Here is a 26,040-nt window from a genome sequence, read left to right as displayed (position 1 = left end):
GTCTTATGGACTGGAGAAAAGAAGGAGTAACCTCTAGAGGTAGGATTGCGGAATCACCATATATCTGATATGTCGTATGTCTTAAGAAAAAGTTTGATTGATTGCGCCGATTTCGACTTGGATGATACCATAGAGGAGCTACGGTCTAAATTTGGAGAAAGCACGCAGTTTGTGTCCCCACCTAAAATGAGGTGATGCGTATCCATGTTTGGCAGTTGGGAGAAAATATTAATGAAAAATGCATTGTCGTCAATGTTTGGAGCATAAATGTTGGCTAAAATAACCAGGAATCCGTACAATCGACCAACTACAATAACATAACGCCCTGTGGAGTCAGATTCTATGCTAGACATTACAAATGGCACATTCTTACTTATTAGGATAGCTGCCCCCCTCGCCTTGGAGCCAAAATTGGAATGGTATGCTTGTCCTATCCATCCTCCCCTCAATCTGGATTGGTCAGCGGTACAGAGATGGGTCTCTTTGAGGAAGGCAATATCAATTTTGTGATGTTTAAGATGTGTGAGCACCCTTTTGCGTTTCACAGGATGATTTAAGGACTTTACATTCCATCTAGTATAGTAGTAGTATACTACTAGTATATTATAAATACGTCCCAAAAAAGTAAAACAGTAAAATTGAAGACATGTAAAATGATGAACACAATAAACAAGTACACATACAGGTCTGGTAGATCCCCAACCCCTGTCACCTAACTGAACTTGGTGACTATAACACCCCTCGCAGAAAAATCCACACATAATGTGTAGGTAGTGGGGTACAAATTAGTGTCCAGCAGGCTGGCTCCTGCCAAACCCCTTTCAGTTGGAAAAAAAAATAGAAAGTGCATCAAGACATTTTAACATTCAATGATGCCAGTGGAGCAAATAAGGGCTGCATAGGTGATAAAGAAAATTATACTACCTGTCACAAAACCTTGCAAATAGTGTCATCCGCCTGAGGAAAAAAACAATTAGGTTGAGACAAGAAGAACACAAGAAATCAAATTATGAAGGATCAGAGTGCGGCCTCTGCTGTTGTAATGGTATTTTTCACGTGGGCCATTGCTTTTTCTGGGTCCAGGAATTCCTGGACTTTTCCATTCCAGAGCTTTACTGGGCATCGGCTACATGGATGAGACTTGTTGGCAAAACAAAATCATTGCTGATTTTGTTATTTTCATAGGATTTGTTGACGGTAAGCAATGCATTAAAAAACACCAGCCTGATCCTTTAACAGAGGGAAGAGGGTTACCTGTCTGTGTTACCTGTCTGTCTGTCTGTCTGTAGTTTCGGGGTATTAACAGAGGGAAGAGGGCAAACATCATCGACTCCATGCTGCGGATGTTGGAACAGTACAGCTCGAACCTGGAGGATCTGATCAGAGAAAGAACAGATGAACTGGAGATAGAGAGAAACAAGACGGAGAAACTGATCGGACAGCTCCTGCCCAAGTATGTCTCATATTTCAAAATATATGTCAAATATGTTGTATATTTCCTTAACCATAACCCTAAAATACTCCTTAACCTTTAACCTTAACCTTTAATCTTAACTTAACCCTTAAGCCTAGAGAAATAGCTTAAAATGACCAGTAGTGGTCCAGTACAGATACAGTGCAGAAATCAGGTAATGATAATATCCACACACAACACATACAAACAGAGTTATTAAAGGTCCCATATCATGTCAAACAGGACTCCCCTTGACTCTGTGATGATAAAGGAGTTGGATGGTCTATCTAAACATGGTGAAAGTATCAAAACGCACGGTCGCCAACTAAATCCACACAATCCATACTAGAAAAGTGAGCCTCTAAACGAGCCATTTGGACTTCCGTAACTTTGTTGCATCACAAAGACTAGCTCATACCCGTTCATTTTTGTAACAAATAGTAGACTAACAAAGTGTTTTTTTTCAAAACGGTTGCCATTGTTTATTTACTGGTGAGTTTTGAATGAAAAGATGCAGCAGATGAGGCATAAGAGGAGATAGTCAAACTGTTGAATCTGTGGTGAGATTAAAACAAAAGGCTTGTTCAGGATCTTACTCTGATGCCATGTTGGTGTCACTCTGTTTCTGGCACAATGCCACTGATTAGGGTTTCCCATGATCCCATGATCAAGGTGAGACAGTGGCATGACACTCTGTCGATGTGCAGGGTCAAACTTTATATCAGACCATTTATGTTGATTTTTTATCAAGGGTTCGGCTCTCCAAACTGGCAGCGTTGCCACTCAACAAACTTGCTTTGGTTGGTGAAACAAAAACTTCTGCTTTGTCTCAATCTCCCGCTTTTGAATTTCACTCTGGGAGATTTCTCTCTGTAGTCTCACTCTCTGGCTGCCAGTTTCTCACTCCAAGAGAATGGAATGACAGGCACGTTCACATGCATATTGATATTTATGAAGGGCATTTTATTAACCATTTAACATGGCCGGACGTGAGGCTTGTTCACGTACAAAAAGTTGATTGGGATTTATAAAGGGAAAGTACGGTGGCCCTGAAGTGCAGAACACAACAGCATTTTACAAAACAAATCACAAAACACAACGGCAGTAGCTTATCTTAGCCGTAACAGATGATCTAATGTTATGAATGTTGTTGTAGTAATAATAGTAGTAATAATAATGTGTTTGTACATTTGTCAGGACAGTGGCTCAGTCGCTGAAGAAAGGGAAGCCCGTCCGACCGGAACATTACTCTGAATCCACGCTGTACTTCAGTGACATCGTAGGATTCACCACCATCTCAGCTCTCAGTGAACCTATAGAGGTACACATTAATTTTACACTCAGTCAGTGGTTCTCAGTCCTGGTCCTCCAGTACCGGAGCCTGGCTTTCTATTTTACCTTCAGTTACATTCACCTGTGTGATCAGGGGCTAAATGAGACCTGGGACACTAGGTGAAGGTAACCAGTTACCAGGTAGGATAGGAACCAGCAGGGCTGGGGTAATGAGGACAAGCAGGGCCGGGGTACTGAGGACCACGGCTCTATGTTTCCATATCATTATTATTGTAGTTTTGATAACTGAAACGTGTGTGTGTCTGTGTTTGTGTGTGTGTCTGTCTGTCCAGGTGGTTGATCTACTGAATGACCTGTACACCTTGTTTGATGCCATCATTGGTACTCATGATGTCTACAAGGTAGGAGCATTACTATCTGACCTTTGACCTCTAGCACCTGACAGAAACACTAAGCTAAACACTAAGGTGCAGCATGACTTCGTAAAAGATCAAATTCAGAGTTAAGTATAGGTATGAAAATAGAAGTTTTTGATCAATAAATCAATCAATCAATCAATCATCATTTATTTGTACAGCACATTTCATACACAGAATGCACCACAATGTGCTTCACACCTTATAAGCAGCAAAACATTGAGTTAAATAAGACCACAGGTATGTGCCTATATTAAAAGCAGGAGAAAATTGCCACAGATTACTACACAAGATAAAAGCAAAAATCAACTAACATGGTGGATAAAAAGAGATACATAAGTAAAATAAACAAGAGAAAATTATAGCAAATTATTACACAAAATGAAGACCAACAAATGGCTAAAAGAGATAAGAACCAGGAGAAGGAAAGAAGAGAGATCCTACTTAAAAGCAAAGTTCAAGATTTTAAGGTTTTAAGTTTAAAAGTTTCGAGTGTTTCAACAGCTGGAAGGTTTTCTGGGAGTGAGTTCCAGAGCCTCAGGCCATAAGAATTGAAAGCTGCATCCCCATATTTGGATCAAGTTCAGGGGGACCATTAACAGGTTGGAGTTACATGACCTGTGAGATCGAAAGTTCCGCATGTAACTACGGTTCTATGAATTCTGGATGACCGCCAGAGGCGGTGCTTAACACTGGATAACGTCCTTCTTGCGCACGCGCAGGTCGAGTTGTTTATACCAACAGAGTCACCCGTGACCCAGGATGATGTAGGGCGCTACCAGCCCTACTGTATAAATGGCCCCGTCATCCTGAGTTTTGTCCCTACAGAATCTTCTCATCAGGATTCTGAGTGACAAGGAACTCTGGCTGGTTCTATATCATTTTTCCTGACCACCAGAGGCGGTGCTTAACACTGGATGACTATTACCAACAAGGTCACGAGGAATCCCTCACCCACCTCACTGAGAGCAGGCTGCGGGCTGAGGTAGAACAGCAGTCGCAATCGCTTGGGGAGCAGCGATATTGATCCTGTAGAATCTGGCAAAGGTGCACGGCGAAGCCCAGGTGGCTGCCGCACATATGTCACCTAGAGGCACACCCCTTAGTGCTGCCCAGGACGTGGAGACACTCCTGGTGGAATGGCCCCTAACATTAAAGGGTACAGGCAGGCTGTTTGATCTGTATGCCTGAGCGATGGCTTCCACAATCCAGCTGGAAAGCCTCTGTTTAGACAAGGCGTGACCCTTCCTGTGCCCACCGTAGCAGACGAACAGCCCATCAGACTGGCGAAAGCTAGCTGTCACCTCCAAATACTGCTTAAGGACCCTTACTGGGCAGAGCAGCACTGCTTTCTCACTTGCTTCACCTTGCATGAGCCCAGTTAGGCCACAGGACCACCCCCGAACCATCAGAGTTCCAGCGCAAATCCTATGAGGGAACCCTCATCAACTGTGGGGGCTTCTGTTGCAGAGCCCTCTTTAAAAAACGACCAACAAAGCTGTGGGCTCCAACAGTCTGGTTCCCCACTCCTACATGCCGAGCTGAGATCGCAGCTACATACACCTTCAGGGTCGAGACCGACCGATTGCCCTCCAACAGGGACTGCAAGAACCTTAACACCAAGGGCAGGGAGCAACGCTCAGGGACCACCTCCTGAGCCCTACATCACTCGCTAAATAACTTCCACCTATTTGCATAAAGCAGCCTGGTGGAAGGTGCCCTGGAGTCCAAGATCGTCTGAACCACCGCCTGGTCACAGTCATTCAGAAGCGGGTCCGCCCCCTCAGCGGCCAAACGTACATCTTTAGACTCTCCGGGTTCGGATGCCAAATGCATCCCCTCAGCTGAGACAGCAAGTCCTTCCTCCTCGGCAGGGGCCACGGCTCCTCGTCGAGGAGCCTGTGTAGCATGGGAAACCAGGGTCTCCCGGGCCAATACGGGGCCACCAACAACAGTCTGTGGTTGCCCTCTTGGACTCTGTGTAGCGTCTCCAATATCAGGGAAACTGGTGGAAAAGCATAAAGGAGGAGGTCGGCCAGGGATGGCCCAATGCGTCTGTCCTAGTGGGCTTGTAGTCTCCGCCAAGGAGAACCAGAGGGGGCAATGTGTCAAGGCCTCCGACGCATAGAGGTCGACCTCCGCCCTGCCGTATTTGCCCCAGAGCATGTCCACAACCTCTGGGTGGAGCCTCCATTCCCCCGCAGGAGGTTTGTGGCGAGAGAGGAAATCTGCCACAGTGTTCTGTAGGCCTGGTAGATAGATGGCCCTGAGACTCGCCAGTTGAGGGAAGGCCCATAACAGGAGCTGACGTGCCACCCGCAGTGACTGGACAGACCTGGTGCCCCCCTGGTGGTTTATATGGAAGACTGCTGAAGTGTTGTCGAAACGAATGAGGACATGCTTGCCCTTTACAGATTGCAGGAAGTGTTTGAGCACCAGAAACACGGCTCGGAGTTCCAGCACATTTATGTGCTCCTGCCTCTGCCGTGTGCTCCACAGCCCCCTTACCATTCTGTGCTGCCACACCGCCCCCCAGCCAGAAGTGGAGGCGTCTGTCATCACCACCTCCCGGTGGGAGGGGATCACACCCAAGGGGACGCCCCTGGTCAGATACGCCCTGCTCCTTCATTGCCGCAGGGCAAGGATGCACCGCCCGGATACCCGGACCTTCTTGTGCCTGTCCCGTCTGGGGTCCAAATGCAGGCCATTTGACCACACCTGGAGAGGACGCAAATGTAGGAGGCCCAGCGGAACTACAGTTGAGGCAGCTGTCAGCATGCCTGTCAGCCTGAGGAAGAGGCTGTACGTCAGTTCTCTGCCCTTCTGAAAACGAAGGAGTCGTCTGAGTATGTCCTCGGCCCGCCGCAGCGACGGGGAGGCCCTCATCCTTTGGGAGTCCAGCAACAATCCAAGGAACACCACGTTTTGGTTGGGTGTGAGGGAGCTCTTGGCCAGGTTGACAGTAAGGCCCAGCTGGGACACATGAGAAAGGAGGGTTGCTGTGTCCTGTACTGCATGCTCCGGAGTCGGGGCAACGATTAGCTAGTCGTCCAAGTACGGGAGGATACGAAGGCCCTTGACCTGCATCAGGGACAGAGCTGCCCGCATGCACCTCGTGACCACCCGAGGGGATAAAGAGAGGCCAAATGGGAGCTCCTTGAACTGATACGCCTGGCCCTCGAAAGCAAAACGCAGGAATTGCCTGTGATGCAGCGCCATTGGCACATGAAAGTATGCGTCCTTCAAATCGACGCATACTTTCACCAGTCTCCCTGCGTAACCGCCTGGAAAACGTCTGCAGTGCGCAGCATATGGAAGGGCAAAACCTTCAGAAACTGGTTTAGCCCCCTTAGATCCAGTATCGGCTGCAAACCACCGTCTTTTTTTGGAATGAGAAAGTACATTGAGTAGAACCCACCCTACTGCGTTCGATGATCTATGGGCTCTATGGCAGCCTTCTCCAGGAGGGCAGATATCTCTTGACTGAGTGCCAGAGATTTTGCGGGATCGTTGACCACAGTCATCCTGACCCTGCCGAAGATTGGGGGCCGGCGTCGGAATTGGAGATTGTACCCTTGGGAAAGCGTGGCCACCACCCAAGGGTCTGATGTGTGCTCTTCCCAGTAGCTGAGGTGCTGCCGGGAGAAGCGACCGACGCCCAGCTCTGTGATCTCATGCATTATTCCCTTGGCCTTTAGGGGCTCTGGGGGGGGGGGGGGGGGGGCGCTGATTGAACACGCGGCCCCTCTGGGCCCGAGGTGCCGGTGGCCGGGGAAAACGCTGGTGCTGGTCCGGTCGCTCAGAGGACCGTGGGCCCCCATAGGAACCACCAGGGCGAGCTGGTGGACGGAAGTGACGACTATCCTGTCCTAGGGGGGGCCGTTGTCTAGAAAAGGATGTAGGCTCCCTTCTCAGACTGGCAAACGGACGTCTGGTGTGATTTACCTGAATGCTGCACTCCAGTGCCTGCAGAGCCGCAGGCACAAACATCTCACCTGGGACCACAGGGAGAGAGCAGAGGACCCTCCTACATGGCTCTGACAGCGGAAACTGTGCTAGCCATACCTGCTGGCGGGCCAGTGTTAATGTTGACATAAGCCTGCCCAGCTCTCTTGTCATAAATGCAAGTGTCTGTAGTGAAGTGTCACTAATGCTCTGGGTAGAGGAGTCTGCCCTAGAGGCCTGCAAGGACTGGGAAAGGGCCAATATGAGGTGGGACATTGAGTTCCCCATGCGGCCAGCAATGTCATAGCTCCTCATGAGCAGATCGTCAGTGATGTGACACTGTGGCCACGGGCTGCAGGTCTCAAGGCCTCATCCGGCGACACAATTAGGGAAGCAATCGATGGTTCCACAGCAGGCATGCGGTCCAGTCCATAGCTGCCTGCTTCCCGCATGGCGGTAAGGGCCCTGCTGTCACTGGTATGGTGAGAGAGGGATCTAGGGTCTGGCCAACACCTCCGAAGCTCCATGTAAGGCTCTGAAGGTGGTACCCCGAAGGCAGAAGGCTGTGGAGCTCCCCTAAAGAAGGCACTAGAGCCATACGCATTACCGGCTTAACTGCAGCCGGGCCGGCCTCCAAGCCTTCCCTGGAACCGTGCTCAGTCCCCTGGGAATTGCCCGAGTCTCGTTCAATGAGAGACCAGAGGTTGGGTTTCAGCCAGTTCGCACCTAGGTGTGAACTTCAGGGCCTGTTGGAATTTTGGCGCTGCTTTCCTTTGTTTAAGGTCCCAGCCCAGCGGGTGGGCTAGAGTTCAGGTTTTTGATTCCCTTGCTAGGCCGGTTTTAGGCTTTTAATCTTACATGTAGGCCTTTCCTTTGTTTGACCACATGGCCTGGCCCAACAGGTGTAACTATCACCAGTGCTTAGAAATCTGCAAAGACATGATGAAAGAAAGTATTATCTTTTCTTAATTGCTTAGTTAATATGGTCACACACACACACACACACACACACACGCACACACACAATCAAATTCATGACATGGACGCTAAATACATTTACCATTTCAATCATAATATTTTTATGTTTATGTGAGAGGTCAATTGATATTTACAAGATTGTTTATGTTTATTATTTTGTGTATTTCCTTCTGTTAACTGTTTTGTATTGGTTATCAGGGACCGCACAATTTATTTTTGAGTATAATTCAATTTAATTCACTTAACAGGTTAATTTGAAATTCATTTTTATCCAGGTAATGTTTATATTCCAAGATGTACTGATCTAACATGTTTTCCAGGATCCAGTGTTCATAATTTAGTATTTTATGCAGTATTAATGTTTGTGGATGTGTTGTACGGCTTCCGCCACCAGGTTATGCTTTTTAAAAGCTCTTTCACACCGAGTGCGAATTTCGGTGCAGAAATTTACAAAAAATGATTTTGTGGGTTATAATGGAAGCTTGCACACCAGGGAAGAACTTTCATGTGGCAAGAAAAAAATTCCGAACCACTTTGTCTTCTGCGGCATTCCGTCTGCGAAAATATACACTTGACCAATGAAATCTTTTGCTTTCTATGATGTCACATTTTCAAACGTTGTCCCAGGCTGAAATAAATATGTGTGGCTTTTGATCGCTAAAAGGCTTGGGTACGGGGATGATGGTTAGTCCGTGCGCCTTTACGCACAGGTGAGGCAGAGGCACACTCTGATCCTCGTTCACTCATACAGTGGACTAGGAAGGCTAATATAGATATATAGGCACAAATTAAATTATCGCCTGCCAAACTGAGAGTATGGTAGCGCTTCACAGACAATATATGTAAACTATGGTCTATTTTCTCCACAGCTGTAGCCAGAACAGCAGCTGGTTTCACCTCAAACACACTGCAAGTCGTTGCTCAGGGTCGAGTGGCACCGCGTCATGTAAAATCCACTGCATAGGCTTTTTAACCATTGTAATATCAGTATTTTGGTGTATTTTTTTCTGTTAACACTAGAAAGGCCATGGGCTGACGTTGAGATTTTAAATTTCAATTTCTGAAACACTGGAAAATACTATGGTCTCGCTTTAAAGGCCTTTTTAGAATTCTAAAAAACGAGTATTGTACCTAAATACATTTTTTCAATTTTCTCCCTTTAACATACCCACAAATTACACCAGTATGACGGGCTACAGGGCGTTGGTAGACCGAATATGATGTATAGTATGATAGTTATTGGCATGCTCCTGGATCAGCCTATAAACTCTCTGTGTTCCGTCTTTCCTCTCTGTTATGACTCATTTAGAAATGTACTGTGCTTTGCTATTTTTAAGCGCTGTGCGCATTCAGGGCCGTGGGAAGATGATTTACTGAATGATTTAGGGACGCACAAGGGTTAAATAGCCTAGTCTCTGTGTCTCTCCCTCCATCCACCACCTATCAGTCTGATATAAAGTTTATTTGTCTATTTATTTATTTAATTTATTTGTCTCTAGCCAATGCTCACAGTTATTTTTGTCTTTAAAAGGATATGATGTAGCCTAGTTGACAAAACAGAATAAGTACCAACGCGTACTGGCATTGCTGCCTTCTTCGGAGTGCACAAAAAGGCCAATAAACAACACAGATGGGTAGGCTATTTATTAATCACTAAGCAAAGTGTCTGGTTGGTGCGTAGCCTATGTTAATGCAAGCCTCAAGAGGAGAGATCAGACTTTGAATGATTTTTGACCAAGCTAGGCTACAGGCGACCCAACTCTGTCAAAGAATATGAATGAACCAAATGTGCACAGCGCACAGCTGGACGGGACTTTCCTAAAATTAAATACTTAAAAACTATTATCTTACCTCAGACATACGGCTAGCCGCTGCTCCGGGTCAATCGGCTCTTTGGAAATTACTCCTCAGCTTCTTCAAGCTTGGCGCCAGCTGTTGCAGCAGTGCTTCAAATTGTCCGACGGACATCCTGAAGTATGTCCTGAAGTGGCTGTGGTACAGTTTAAGTTCCTGAACCAAGCAGTGGAACTCACCAAGTTCTCCTCTCTTGGTCAGTATTGGGTGTATCCAGGTATTTTTTTTTTTTCTTTTTATTAAATAAAAGGAGCACCAGGTCATCATCGCTTGATGTTGAGTCCATTTTTGTGTCTCCGTGGCGCGATTTTTTTTTAGAACCATAATAATTTATTTGCAAAATCGCATTGCGCTAAATGTCAGGCGCGTCAAAATTCTCCTCCAAATTATTCGCAATTTCGTGCCATTTATTCGCGTCGCTGTTGGTGTGTAAAGGCCTTTAGTCTTAGTCAGAACTCTGGCAGCAGCATTCTGAATGAGCTGTAACCGCCCCAGAGTTTTTTTGGGGAGACCATTGCAGACTAAACTAACTTTCCTAATTGAATTATGTGTCAGTTTATCAACACTCTCAGCAGAAACACATGGAAGATGTTTCGGAGCCTAGTTGTTGTTGAGATGGCCGTTTGTTGGAGAGGCCGGTTTTCCGGAGATCACCGGTGAGACAAACTCTGTTGAAGTTGGGTTGCCTAGCAACAGCAAGCAATGAAACACAAGCAGGTATCTATTGTGAAAGACAGTTGGTCAGCATTCTTGGCTTGTTCTTGAATAGCTTTGAAAACAATCACTGCAGGCCCTGCGATGATGCTTTTCAGTGAACTATTCAAAAAGAGGCTCAGACTTCAAAGGCAGAATAGTATTGAATGACAAAGAACACAAAAATATCTTTAGCTGCAAGATTTGAATTTGAGTTCTTGGCTAAGATCTTGACTTGCTGCTGGTTTTGTTGTTTTAGCATTGACGTTTTTGATTTGGCATTTTGCTTTGGTGTTTTGCAAAAGTTGAACAAAGGACAAGGAACTTTATAGTTTTTAGGATTTCACGACGTGGTTTGGAGATGCAAGGAGACACTTTCTAATTAATTTCTATCTGGAGAAGGGGTCCAGCCTGGATCAGAGAGAGAGAGACAGGAAATTTTATTTCCTTATATATATCTTACTTTCATTACGATGTTATGATAAAGATTTGAAGAATAACACACTTGTATTTCACATACAGACAGGTTATATGAAATGTCTACACAGGAATCTGTGTGTTGTTGTCAGAGTTATGTGTAGTTGTATATTATTGTCAGTGTTAGTTTCTGATGTCTCCTATGTTTTGTGTTGTAGGTAGAGACTATAGGAGACACCTACATGGTTAGGGTTAGGGTTTCTGATGTCTTCTATGTTTTGTGTTGTAGGTAGAGACTATAGGAGACACCTACATGGTTAGGGTTTCTGATGTCTCCTATGTGTTGTGTTGCAGCTAGGGACTATAGCAGACACCTACATGGTTAGGGTTAGGGTTTCTGATGTCTATGTGTTGTGTTGCAGCTAGGGACTATAGGAGACACCTACATGGTTAAGGTTAGGGTTTCTGATGTCTCCTATGTGTTGTGTTGCAGCTAGGGACTATAGGAGACACCTACATGGTTAGGGTTAGGGTTTCTGATGTCTATGTGTTGTGTTGCAGGTAGAGACTATAGGAGATGCCTACATGGTCGCCTCCGGCGTTCCAAACAGAAATGGCACCCGACATGCGGCTGAAGTCGCCAACATGTCGCTGGACATTCTGCACTGCATCGGGGCCTTCAAGATCAAGCACATGCCGGAGATTAAAGTCAAAATACGCATCGGACTGCACTCAGGTACACACACACACACACACACACACACACACACACACACAAGCATGGGATCACTCTCATATCAGTTAAAGGTACAATCCATGATTGATGGATTTGCACCCCCATCGACATTGCATCGCCCCACATTGTGTTGTGGTGGAGGGGGGGGACTGTTGGTGAGCAAGCGGGGGGTGAAGTGCGGCCTTTTTGCTAAGATGGATCATTTTGACAGGTGTGAACACACCATGTGGAGTGCGAAGCAAAATTTTGCAAAAGGTCTGCCAAAAATCGGTGGTTTCGGTCCTCTTCCATTCGGACCGTGATGCGGATCATTTTGGTGTGAAAGCAACTTTGATAAAGTCCGCACCAAACAGAGGAACAACGTGTAATGATTTGCTCTTTCACAGTGGGTTGTTTGGGTTGTTTTTAGCCAAATTTCAGAGAGTTTACGACTCTAGCTGCTCAGTGTTGTAGCGACTGTGGAGTCAGTAGTAATGATGTTCTTTTCTCCTTTTTCGGTCGGCAAGGAGACGCTATTTTTCTTCAGTTGAACACGGCACATCCGCCACCTCGGTCAATAATTTACGAAAAGGAACATACACTGACCTAACGCAGACACACTGTTGACAGGAGAGTATAATGGCAAGGTGTAGCATTATAATGTGAACTGCCTCTGGGTGTCATTCTAGTTAGATTTTTTTTGTACTCCAATCAAGATATCTGTCCAATTAGGTCTGCTTGATATTATAGTCGGTGTGAAACGAACCAGACCAATAAAATGTAACAACCTAGCAAACTCTGGTTCAGACTTTAAGCGGACTTTGCGGTGTGAAAGCGCCCTTAGATAGATAGATAGATTCTTTATTGTCCTCTTAGAGGAAAAGTGTTTCTACAGCCTGTACACATACAAAAATTGAAAACAACATCCAGCAAATACAGACACATGGTGGGGCCACAGAACCCCAAAAACAGAACAAAGCCCTGCAGAGTGGGGACACAGGAAACAGGAGCATAAATCACAAGAGCATCAGTCCATTATAGGTTGTTGAGGGTAGTGATGGCAGACGGCACAAAGGTCTTCCTGAAGCGCCTTTTCTTTCTACTTCAATTCTACTCTAGGTTTGATATCTATGATTTCAATGATGAGCTTTCTAATTGTAGAAATGAGCCTGCAGGCTGTAAGATTAAAATTGATGAGGTGATTGTGTGTAAATCTTTTGGTCGTATTAAAGAGAGGAAAAGCCCTGGTCCTGATGGCATAGGGGGAAAATTATTGAAGTGTTGTGCCTGGCAACTGTGCAGTATTTTTTCATATATTTTCCAGTCTTCCTTGGAACAACAGAAAGTTCCTAGCATGTGGAAGGAATCTATTGTGGTGCCAGTGGCAAAGGTTAAGTCTCCTAAGTCACTGAATGATTATCGCCCTGTGGCCCTTACTTCCCTTGTTATGAAAACATTTGAACATATTGTCATATCTGAAATTTTACACAGTGCATGACACGTTGGACCCCTTACAGTTTGCCTACAGGGCAAGGAGGGGAGTGGAGGACACTACAGCTACTCTGTTAAGTCTTGTACTGAGGCACCTGGAGGGAAATAAGAACCATGCACGTTTGCTTTTTATTGACTTTTCTTCTGCTTTTAATTGTATTCAGTCACATGTTCTTGCACACAGGCTCTTATCTAACTTTAATATGGATTTTAGTACAGTATGTTGGCTCACTGACTTCTTAACGAACAGATCTCAGAGGGTCCGGGTTAATGGAACCCTGTCCAGTAAACTCTCATCTTCCACTGGATCCCATCAGGGTTGTCTGCTTTCACCACTTTTATTCATTTTATATACAAATGAGTGCCAGAGCAATCATGTATCAAGATTTGGCCTTAAGTATGCCGATTACTCTGTGATCGTGAATCTTCTGCAGGGTGTGGAGCAAGATCATGGCCCAGTCCTTGATGAATTTGTTAACTGGTGTGACCAGTCTTTCCTCAAAATAAATGTGACTAAGACCAAAGAAATGTTTATTGATTTTCAGAGGAGGCCCCTTCCCCCTGCCCCTGCACCGTGTGTGATTAAGGGTGAACCAGTGGCAGCAGTGCAGCAATATAAGTATTTGGGCACTGTCCTAGACGAGAAGCTTAAATTTGATGCAAATACAGATGCTATATGTAAAAAGGCAGATCAACGGTTGTTTTTTTTAAGGAAGTTGCGAAGTTTTAATGTGGACATGACACTGATGAAAATGTTTTATTCTTCTTTTATTGAGTCTGTCCTTTCCTTTTCTATGATTTGCTGGTTTGGCAGTCTTAGTCTTAAAAATAGGAACAAACTGGAAAAAAATGTCAAGCTGTGCCGTAAGATTACTGGTGCTACCCTTATTGACTTTCAGCACCTGTATGAAGTGAGGGCCATCTTAAAAGGCACAGACTATTGTTTTGGACCCTCAACATCCTTTACATGTTGAGTTCCAGATGCTTCCATCAGGGCGGAGGTTTAGTCTCCCCAAAGGTAGCACTAATAGATACAGATTGTCCTTTGTTCCATCTGCTACTGTTTTTTTAAACAAACTATAACCCTGGATGTCATCGCGTCTTTCTGTTACGTGGGATCGTGTGATGAGGACCCAAATGCAGGACACGGACAAGGTGGTGCTGGCAAGGAAAAAGGTTTATTTGCAGGGAAGGTGCAGGACTTGGCGTGGGACGAGGGAAGTGTGGCAGGCTGACAGGGAGACACACAGGGAGACAGGCAGACGGGCGATGATCCACAGTGGTCCAAACAGGCAGGCAGGGACACACACAGGGAGACAGGCAGATGGGTGATGATCCATGGTGGTTTAGGCGGGCAGGCAGGAGATAACAGGTAGGTGGCAGGAGTCAGGACGAGACAGGGGGAAACACTGGGAACCCAAGGAAAGGGAAACACAAAGAATCACTAGGAATCACAGGGAGTACGGCCACGGCCATAACACTTTCTTTTTTCCATGATTCATGGTGACAGTGTAGGAGATATGGATCTTGTGCTGTGTTGTGTATGATGTATTGTATGTATTGTGTTGGACTACTGTCTGCAAAGCAAATTGCCCCTCGGGGACATTAAAGTTTTTTGAATCTTGAATCTTGAATCTTTTTGCAAATCAGGGATCTGTATCTGTGCCCAGATGGGAGTAGGGTGCAGCCTGGGTTTAGGGGTGGCTGGGGTCATGTGCTGTGATATGTGCTTTAGGAGTGATGGCAGTGTCAATGAGAGCTGGAGGTTGGGAGTAGGGAGACTGATGGTCTTAGAGGCAACATGTGTGATATTGAGGACTTTGTTTCTGTTGGTGACAGTGAGCATGGTGAAATAGCATGTGGAACAGTAGAGGAGAATGGGCTCCATGATGCTACTGTACAGGAGGGGGGGGGACTGAAAGTGCCCTGAGTGTCCTGATGGCGGAGAACCTCTGTTGACAGCGTTTATGGATGTCGGTGGTATGTTTGTCGAAGCTGAGTTATTGTCCAGGGTGATTTTTTTTTTTTTCTTTTATACTTTATTGTGTCGTCATTACAATGTAGCAGTAATCATATTCCACATTCCATACATTCATGTCTTTAGACACTTTTTAAAAAAAAAATTGTATTTAATTTCCCCCCACAGGTTATTCAGCCTGAAGGGAAAAGAAAGGAAAAGAAAAGATAGCAAACAAACACACAATCAAACTAAAAAAGATTAAAATTCCACAATATACAATAAGAAAGAAAAATACAAAAAATAAAGTACCACTAAATTGGTGAATAATAAATAAATAATTATATAATATTAATTATAATTAATTAATTATATAATTAATAATTATAATGTACACATAATTGTATGCACGAATATACAGGTATGTTTCTGCCTACGAGATGAGCAAGGAGAGTAGAATCAGCTTTGTATTTACCCTATATCAAGAAGTTTTGTTGATTAAGATACAGAATATTATTTTAATCTTGCTCAGACCAAATCCTATCTTTTTTCAAATAAATCTTCACTATTTTGAATTTTGTGTGTTAATTTTTCCATTAGTTGTATTTCCTGTGTTGTATTTTCCCAACTGATTAAATCTGGAAGTGTAGTCTTCTTCCAATTCCTTGTAACTTGTTTTAAGGCAGTAATTCTAAAGATTCTGAATAGATATTTCTCATCTTCATTGAGGTCAGTGGGGCATGTGCCCAAAATAATATTTTCCACTTTTAAATACAATGGTCTCTTGAAAACTGATTCGATGAAATTAAATACTGCCAAAACGTATGTAAGAGTTTGCTACTTCTTTTAAATAACTTCTTATTTGCAAATATCTATAAAATTGATTATTGTGGATATTATAACATTTAGAGAGATTTTCAAAGGAATCGATCTCATTTCCTTCGTACATTTGCCAGAATTTTACAAGTCCATGTTTAGCCCAAGTTTTGAAAACATTGTCTGTTAGGTTTAAACTCTGGATCCCCTGCAATTTCCCGCAGATAGATCATTTCATAATCTTTAATCTTCATCATCCTGCACACTTTCCACCAAACATAAATGGTGTTTTTAATACAATAGTTATTTATCTTAGTTTGTGTGAACTTTTTTCCGAAAAAAATTTATGAACTTTTCAATTTCAATTTATTTTTATTTGAAAACGGACAATGTACATTAATCAACATTCAAACAAATGTAAATGTACCCGAGTTAGCCAAAAGGCTAAAGGCTATAGCTTAGTGATTTTATCGAATTCTCTTCTATGTCTTTCCATCTTGCATTTGTATAATTATTCATCCATGTCAATAAGGGCTTTATTTGTGCCGCATAATAGTATTTAATCAAGTCTGGCACTGCTAATCCACCATTAACTTTCTGTTGCTTTAGAACTTTTAATTTCACTCTTGGCTTTTTCTCATCCCATATGAATTTCCTAAGAGTATTATCCCATTCCTTAAAGCAATTGGGCGGGATATACAGTAAGTCAGGAGGTTCTGAAACAGAAATAACAAGACTAGGTCAAAACCTAGTATATGGCTGGACCATGTATGGGTATGCAACGTGCCACGGCTGACCAATGGCCCGCATTGATCCTCCCAATCCAAGCCCTGGTCGCTCTGGTACCCATCGGTGCCGAAAACGCCGTTCACCAGACACCCGGTGATGCATCGGCGTCGGGACCCCTGCCGAAATCTTGGCCGGTTATTGGTGAGGATTTCTTTGTCTTGGAGACATTGAGGTGTAGGTGGTTATCTGTACACCACTGAGCAAAGTGGGAGATGGAGTGTTGATAGGCTGTGACTGAGTTATTGTCCTTAAGGAGTGCAAGTATGGCTGTGTCATCTGAGTATTTGAAGTATTTTGTGATGGGGGAGGGGCTGAGACAGTCATTGATGTAAAGGGTCTAGAAAGGACAGAAAGGGGCTCAGAACAGCCTTTGGGGCTCCGGTGTTGAGCCCACCCTGACGGTTTGGGGTCTGTTACTGAGGAAACTGTGAACCCAGCGGATGAGGAGAGGGGGGACAGAGACATGGTGACGTTTGTTTATCATCAGATGCCATTGGATGGTATTATAGGCAGAGCTGAAGTGGATGAAGAGAACCAAGGCCAGGAGAGTCCAGGTGCTGTAGGAGGGAGTGGAGGAGACATGACACCTGTATGCAAACTGGTGAGGGTCCAGTTGTCGGCTGACACCAGTTTTTCAAAACATTTCATAATTATGGAAGTGAGCGCTACTGGTCTGAAGTGGTTTAGTTCAGAGGGGTGGGGTTTTTTGGGGACTGGTATGATAGTGGAAGTTTTCCAGAGAATGGGTACAGTTGCTGTCTGGAGGGATTCGCAGAAGATGCAGTGGAGCACAGGAGACAGTTCCATGGTGCAGGTCTTAAGCAGTCGTCCTGGGATCCCATCTGGACCCTTAGACTAGGGCGACCAGACCTGTTGGTTTAAATCCAAAACAAAGCATCAAATATCAGTCCAGGCTAAAACCTGGTCTACAGCCTGGTCTACCGTCCGGTCTAAAAACTGGTCAAAACCCTTGCTGTAACATTTTGTTGCATCTTGTCTGTATTTATCTGTATATCTATCTGACTGTCCGTCTCGCTAACTGTCTGTCTGTCTGCCTGCCTGTCTGCCTGCCTGTCTGTCTGTCTGTCTGTCTATCTGACTAACTGTGCGCTCACACCAGAAGCGTCATGATCGCTGCTGGGCGCTCTGGTCGCTGGTCGCTCGCTGCCAGCCCCCGGCAGTTGTCGCTAGGGGGCGGGGCACCGCAGACATCACATTCGGTTGTGGCCAATATATCAAGTTTGTAGTAGAGCTATTCGGCAGGCCTGCCGTGAACTGTGACAAGCATGATCAAATAAACAAACTTCCACGTTTTCCTGCAAAATATACCTAGTCTGTATTTCATAAAATAATGCTTCTGGCATTTGTATTTAAGTAAATTTAATTTTACTACTTCTACACTGTACAGTAGGCCTAATCACGCTTACAAGAAATCCCTACTATCTCTGACACCTTCCATGCATCATTTTTTTTGTTTATGTCTCTATAAACGAACAAGGACGGGTCATACAGCTCCGGGAAACCGGAGACTGCAACAATCAGTTTCTCCTCCATTGTCAGTATGGAACAAATATTTGCTAGGAACTTCAGTACATAGGGAGACGTTTACAGGGGGAAGAAAATCAAATCCCGATCTGCAATTGGTTGCTGCTTCAGCGCGTCGCTGCTAATTTGCATAAAGTTCAGCTCAGCTCAACTTCAACTCGTCGTTCTGGTCGCTGGCATCACGCTGCTCGCTGCCGCCACGGCGTCGGACGCCTCTCGTCGCCAGCTCCCATTGAAAATGAATGGCTGCCGGCCGCTTTTGTAGCTCATGACGCTTCTGGTGTGAGTGCACTTTAACAGTGTCACTGACTGCCTGTCTGTCTGCCTGCCTGCCTGCCTGCCTGCCTGCCTGCCTGTCTGTCTGCCTGCTTGCCTGTCTGTCTGTCTGTCTGTCCAGGTCCAGTGGTCAATGACTTAATTAAGGAACATAGTATTGACATAATGGGATTATGTGAAACCTGGCTAAAGCCAAATTACATTCTTCCATTAAATGAAGCTTCCCCCTCTAATTTTACCAACTCGCATGTCGCTTGGACATCTAAGAAAGGTGGGGGCGTTGGCCTAATCTTTAATTTGAGTCTGAACCTTTCACCAGATCTAAATAATAAACTCTCATCTTGTGAGATGCTCACTATGCGCCCTTCCACTCCAGTTAGCATCAGCCTTAACCACTCTGGTATCCTGCCTTTCTACTTAATCATCCTTTATCACCCTCCTGAGCCCTATTCATCTTTTTTAGAAGAATTTTCCAATTTCCTCTCGTACAGATAACATCCTAATTATCGATGATTTCAATATTCATCTAAATTGTAAAACTAATCCACTCAGCAAAGCTTTTTCATCCCTAATTGACACTTTTGGCTTTACTCAGATGGTTCACGAACAGACCCATTCTAACGGCAGTACTCTTGATCTGGTCCTTGCTCGTAGTCTTAACGTTTCAGATGTAGTAGTTTTGCCGTATCCACCGGCATTGTCAGATCATTATCTCATCAAATTTGAAATTGAACTGCCCTGTCGGCACTCAAATCTTGTTGATACCTACAGCATCCGCCGTATTGATACTTCCACAACTACAAAACTTGCTGATCTCCTACCTAAAACTCTTGCCACTCTACCAGAATGAATCGGCTCCCTTGACGAGTTTACGGATAACTAACTCTATTCTTCTTGACTCGCTTGACTCTGTTGCGCCCCTACTCACAAAGACCCGTCGTCTAAAGAAACCGTCGCCCTGGTTTACTGACGAAACTCATGCACAAAAACAGGCATGTAGAAAGCTGGAACACAAATGGCGTTCATCCAAACTTGAGGTCTTTCGACTAGAATGGAACGATAGCCTAATGAATTACAAGCGTACGCTCTCCGCTGCTAGGGCCTCCTACTTCTCAGATCTCATTAACACTGATAAAGATAACCCGAAGTTTATATTTGACACAGTAGCAAAACTTACTCGCAAACCCTCCCTTGTAGCGAGCTCTCCATTTACTACAAATTACTTTCTTCATTTCTTCAATCACAAAATTAACTGTATTAGAGATGAGATTAGCAATTCTTTACCCACTGAGGGCGTTGATCCCTCTCCTAATCGTGCATTAGGTGCAATAAAGACCATCGCCGTACTCTCGCAATTTGAGACTGTCTCCTTAGACACCTTCTCTAAATTAGTACTTTCCTCTAAATCCACAACCAGCTTATCTGACCCTCTTCCTGTTAAATTGATTAAGGAATTTCTCCCAATATTAGGCCCCTCCCTACTCAACATCATTAACACCTCTCTCTCCTCTGGCATTGTGCCCTCGTCCTTCAAATCAGCTGTAATTAAACCTCTGCTCAAAAAATCTAACCTCAATCCTGAAGTTCTTAATAACTTTAGACCAATCTCCAATCTCCCCTTCCTCTCTAAAGTCTTGGAAAGAATAGTTTCTACCCAACTAACCGACTACCTCTCGTGCAATAGTCTTTTCGAACCCTCTCAATCTGGCTTTAGGTCTCTCCATAGCACTGAGACTGCTCTCACAAAAGTGGTAAACGACCTACTCCTCGCCTCAGACTCCAACTCTTCTTCTGTTCTTATCCTACTTGATTTGAGTGCGGCATTCGATACAGTCGATCATAATATTCTCTTAAACCACCTAGCGAGCTACGTTGGCATCCGCTACTCTGCGCTTTCCTGTCTAAATTCCTACTTATCCGATAGAACGCATTGTGTCTCATATAAAAATACTATATCTGAATACTCTAAAGTTAACTATGGCGTACCGCAGGGCTCTGTGCTGGGGCCTTTGGTCTTCACTATTTACATGCTACCTCTTGGTGAAATTTTCCGCAACTATGGTATTAAATTTCACTGTTACATGGAGGATACTCAAATTTACATACCAATTAGACCTGACAACTGTTCACAACATACAAACCTAGAATTATGCCTAATCGCTGTCACAAATTGGATGTCACAAAACTTCTTGTGACTAAATGCCAACAAAACTGAGATGCTAGTTGTCGGCTTAAAAACCCAACTGCCTCTTGTTGCAGGCCTTACTCTAAAATTTGGGGATAGCTTAATTACCCAGAGTCCCACAGTTAAAAACCTTGGTGTTACTTTCGACTCAGTTCTCTCATTCGATACTCACATTAAGGAAATCACTAAGATAGCATTTTTCCACCTTTGCAATATCTAAAAAAATTGCTCCCTGCTAAATACGGCGGATTCTGAAACCTTAATACATGCTTTTGTTTCATCAAGACTCGATTATTGTAATGTCTTACTCTCTGGCCTACCTCACTGCAGTATTAAAAAACTACAACTCATGCAAAATGCTACCGCCAGAATACTAACCAGAACTATAAAATGTGACCACATTACTCCAATCCTAACCTCCCTTCACTGGCTCCCAATTCAAGCCAGATCTGACTTTAAGGTGCTTCTGTTAGCTTATAAATCGTTACATGGGCTTGCACCATAATATCTATCCGACCTCATCATCCCTTATATTCACCCTCGTGCCTCTGATCGCAGGACGCTGGCTACCTTACTGTCCCTAGAATCAAGAAAAAATCAGCAGGCAGTAGAGCGTTCTCCTACCGAGCTCCTGTCTCTGGAACCAGCTACCTCTTACAGTCAGGGAAGCAAATTCTGTCGAAATCTTCAAATCTAGACTCAAAACCTATCTTTTCTCGCAATCATACGACCTATCTTTGCACCATTGGCTTGGGTTCGACACAGTCCTTTCTCTTACCCTAGCCTAGACAGTATTTATATAGAAATTTGCTGGGGGGGGGGGATCCCTATTTGCCTCAGCCCGCCCAAGGTTTCTTCCAAGTTTTCCTACTAAGGTTTTTCCTGGGAGTTTTTCCTTGTGTGCATTAGGGTCTAAGGCTGGGGGTGCCAGGTAGGTTAGGCTGTAGAATAGGTAGATTGTTTGTCTTGCTAAAATCTGCTCTTGCCTACCTTGTGTTTTTCATTATGCTTGTCCTATATAATTTTGTTTACCATTGATTGTGTTTAGTTAGATCTAGCTAGACACATTCTCTGTAAAGTCCTCTGAGACATGATTGTGATAAAGGGCTATATAAATAAACAAAGTTGAACTTGAACTAGTGGTAGCAGGTGTGATTGGTCTCACCATGCCCAGATACTGTCTGTCTCGCTAACTGCCTGCCTGTCTGTCTGCCTGTCTGTCTGTCTGTCCAGGTCCAGTGGTAGCAGGTGTGGTGGGTCTCACCATGCCCAGATACTGTCTGTTTGGAGACACGGTGACCACGGCTTCTCACATGGAAGCTACCGGACTCCGTAAGTATAAATCTGAAAACAAAATGATTGAATTTGTGGTGATAATTTCCAGAATTATGCAGAAATGAGCAATACAAACAATATTCAATTAACATCAATAGAATAATGTATTTTCTGTTTTTGTGGTTATTTTATTTTAAAATACCTGGATTTCTCTCTGTAGAGACTCCCTGTAGAAAGAAGAATGCTTTGTGTGTTCTTCCACACCAGAGAACCAACTCATTTATCAACAGTGTGTACGATCATTTCTATGCAAAGTGTGGAATTAAGATACATAATTGGTGGGGGGGTCAGAAAAAAATAGTAATTTAAAACAAATTTGCTGCATTTCTACACCACCTAACCTCTTGGATTAAGTCAAGAAACAGCAACCCTGTATAATGTTAACCAAAAATGTTAAATTATGTTATATTACTAGATTTCAGCATTGAGGTGCTTACATTCATGATTTTGCATAGGCATACTAACCTAAAAACCTATTATTGGGAATCTTGAGAAAGTTTCAGAGCAACAGACACAGAGCGTCCCATAACCATAGCAACTCACTCTCTCTCCTGCCTGCGAGAGGAGAGGGAGAGACGCAGAAGAGCCGCTGACTGAGATTACTCTGAGCACCATGCATGGGAATAAATGACAATATAATAGATTTGTGTATATTTCTCTCTATTCAGATGGTCTGAATAACTCTGCTGCACAGTGCTGCTCTGCCTCGTCTCATTCGCTGTCAGCGTCTCTTTTCGCGCCGCGACGTTATCAGTTATGAATTTGTTTTTCACTGCGTGAGAAAATGGACTTGTGGCGTGAGAGCGTGTGAAAAATGTCAATTGTGTGAGTCTCACGGTCAATGCATGAGAGTAAGCAGCCCTGTGAACTCGCTTTACATTATTATGTATGAAACTGCCAATCAGATTTATTTACTTATTAATGGAAGCTGCCGGAACACCGTTCCGGATCCTTCCGGCCCTCTTTAACCCCTATATATGGTTGATTGGGGCATTTCTGAATGCAAATGATCCTGAACCTGCAGCAGCATGGTGGTTTAGAACGTGTGGGATCTATCAACACTGATGCATACTGGTGTGGGACGACCTGCGTAAATACCTTTTTTTTTTTACTTATGCACTTGTTTCTACGCACTGTTGATAAATGACGGCCCAAGACTTTCTATTCTGTTCTATTCTATTTTTGTCTAGCATACAGAATCCATATCAGTCTGAGTACAGTGAAGCTCCTGACCAGTCTCAAATTGGGATACCAGATAGATACCAGGAAAACAGAGGTATTTACACACACACACACACACACACACACACGGCTGGTTAGATGACTACTAAACTAAACTACTAAACTACTGAGACAGTAACCCTCCTAACTTACCAAACAGAATTCCATGAATCTGTTTCAGTGGAGAGATTTAGAGTTAATTTATGGTCTGAATTCTCTTTCAGAGGATTTTCACAGATTACCAACTGAAATTAATCAATTCAGACCCTCCGCTACTCAGCATAATTTTGCATTCTGAGATCTATCAACTGCATTGTCAGAATGTAAAAAGTTTTTTACTAAAATCATAAAATAGCAGAACTTGTTTGTGTGTTTGTGTTTTGTAGGTGAAGGGAACGGAGGATACCTACTGGCTGATAGGCAGAGATGGTTTCAATAAACCTCTGCCTGTTCCCCCAGACCTCACTGGAGGGTAGGAACACACACACACACACACACACACACACTGCTCCATGTAAAGTGAATGCATTGTGCTAATTTCTGCTGTTTCACAATTTCACCTCCAACTGGTTTAGTAGCAAAATGCATCAGGATGAACCGGTCTTCATTCAATTCCAATTAAGATCATCTGTAATATAGGAGATCTCATAACTGTCTGTCTATCTGTCTGTCTCTCTGTGTCTGTCTGTCTCTCTGTGTCTGTCTGTCTCTCTCTGTACCTGTCTGTCTCTCTGTGTCTGTCTGTCTCTCTGCATCTGTCCGTCTCTCTGTACCTGTCTGTCTCTCTGTATCTGTCTGTCTCTCTGTATCTGTCTGTCTCTCTGTATCTGTCTGTCTCTCTGTGTCTGTCTGTCTCTCTCTGTATGTCTCTCTCTGTACCTGTATGTCTCTCTGTACCTGTCTGTCTGTCAGGGCCAGTAATCATGGCATCAGTCTGGATGAGATTCCAGTCGAGAGGAGACAGAAGTTCCTGGATCGACAGAGGAAGATCAAGAAATAGAGGATGCCAACAGACACACACACACACACACACACACACACACACACACACACACACATACACACACCCTACCTCGAGGACTGGACTATGATATTATGGACCAGATAGCGGCTAATGGAGATTTTAAGCCAAATCCAACAGTTACATACTCAATAAATCTCAATAGATCCAATTAGATCTCATTAGATCTCATTTGAATTGTTTGTGTGATCTGACTCGTGTTGTAAACAGCTAACTCTGATCTCTGTCTGACTTAGTGGACGGTGATTTTAAGCCAAATCTAAGAGTTACATTAAATCTCTTTAGAAATGATGCTGCATGTCCCAAAGATGTGTTGTTTTGACTTGTTTGTGTAATCAGACTTGTGTTGTAAACAGCTGATACTAAGCTCTGATTCAGTGGATGGTGATTTCCTCTATGAAGCTGTCTGACTGGTTTTTAACAATCACATCTCCACCAATCGGTTTCTGTGCCTCACATGGGTCTAAATATAAACAATATGTGAACAATATACTGTATGTAACCAGAACCCTAAAATACATATAAACACTATGTGAACAATATACGGTATGTAACACTAACCATAATCCTAACCTGAAGATAAATTATTACATAAAAACAGTAATAGCTATGTGGACTAACAACCTGTCCAGGCTCTTTCCCTGCCTTTGGCCCAAAGTATGCTGGGATAGGCTCCAGTCCCCCTGACCCTGAATAGGAATAACTGGGCAAAGACAATTAATAAATAATATTAATAATAATTATAACAATAATAATAATAATAATAACCTCTGCTGGCCAGGTTGTGTTGTCATAACATTCTCCAGCACTGAAATGTTAACCTGTTTTTTTCTGACATTGCAGTTTGAAGTTTCTGACAATCAATAATCAATATAATTTTGTCTGACACTGGGGGAGATAAGTGATAAGCGTTTAGTAAAGGAGTTGAGACGTTCGGTTACGGGAGTGTTTTTGACGCAGAATCTCCAGCCTCAGATATTTTAACTTTATTGACAGCCGCCATTTTAACAGCAGAGAACCAGAGGAGTCTGAGGTCAGAGAGCGAGCCTCATGTTGCTCTGATGGTTCTAAAGGTTTCAGCCTCGGTGACAAGTCCTGTTCTTTCTGTCGCTTCCGTGTTTAAAACGGCACCAAACACTACAATACCCATGATCCTTAGAGGCCGTTACTATGGTGATAGCGCAACAAACTCACAACGCTGGTTTAGTCGGTGTGTCAAGCACATAGACCTAGAATTGTAGAATTAGTATTCATGTTTGTTGCCGAATGTAAATCTTATAGCATCATGTTGCTATAGAGATGACAGCTGTGTAGCAGCAGAGAGAGAACAGCTGACTCCTGCTGTGAGAAGACAATGATTAAACTTTGATTAAACTTTGATTAGACCTGATGAGTTGATCCACCGCTGCTTCAGACTGAGACGATGGAAAGTGGTAGAAAGATGTGTAATTGTAACTCCTGACCAACAAAACCCTGGACCAAGTTCTTCTTGTCTTAATGCTGTAATACTTTACAGTCTGGTTGTGATGTTGGGTCTGTTTTGTATGACTAGCTGTAGTTAAACTTTGTCTCGCCACCTGAGTAGACGACGCAGTGACAGGTTCCTGCTCTCTGAGCTCTGTGATTGGATGACTTGCATG

General features: G+C 43.8%; 1 protein-coding gene across 1 annotated transcript in view; it reads left to right on the top strand.

Annotated features, from left to right (window-relative positions):
- The window catches only part of LOC139926209 (retinal guanylyl cyclase 2-like), a 50,846-nt gene extending 26,198 nt beyond the window's left edge, over window positions 1-24,648 (top strand). The window contains exons 16-23 of the mRNA XM_078282268.1: window positions 1,290-1,453; window positions 2,651-2,774; window positions 3,079-3,147; window positions 11,611-11,785; window positions 22,057-22,155; window positions 23,349-23,434; window positions 23,766-23,851; window positions 24,292-24,648. Coding sequence (XP_078138394.1) covers window positions 1,290-1,453; window positions 2,651-2,774; window positions 3,079-3,147; window positions 11,611-11,785; window positions 22,057-22,155; window positions 23,349-23,434; window positions 23,766-23,851; window positions 24,292-24,379 — 891 coding nt within the window. The 3' untranslated portion in view covers window positions 24,380-24,648. The remainder of the gene's footprint in view (window positions 1-1,289; window positions 1,454-2,650; window positions 2,775-3,078; window positions 3,148-11,610; window positions 11,786-22,056; window positions 22,156-23,348; window positions 23,435-23,765; window positions 23,852-24,291) is intronic.
- The last annotated feature ends 1,392 nt before the right edge of the window (window positions 24,649-26,040 follow it).

The sequence above is a fragment of the Centroberyx gerrardi genome, unplaced genomic scaffold (genome assembly GCF_048128805.1).
Source record: "Centroberyx gerrardi isolate f3 unplaced genomic scaffold, fCenGer3.hap1.cur.20231027 Scaffold_54, whole genome shotgun sequence".
Lineage (NCBI taxonomy): Eukaryota > Metazoa > Chordata > Actinopteri > Beryciformes > Berycidae > Centroberyx > Centroberyx gerrardi.
Note: the sequence above shows the minus strand (reverse complement) of the source record. Positions and strands in the feature narration are given on the sequence as shown.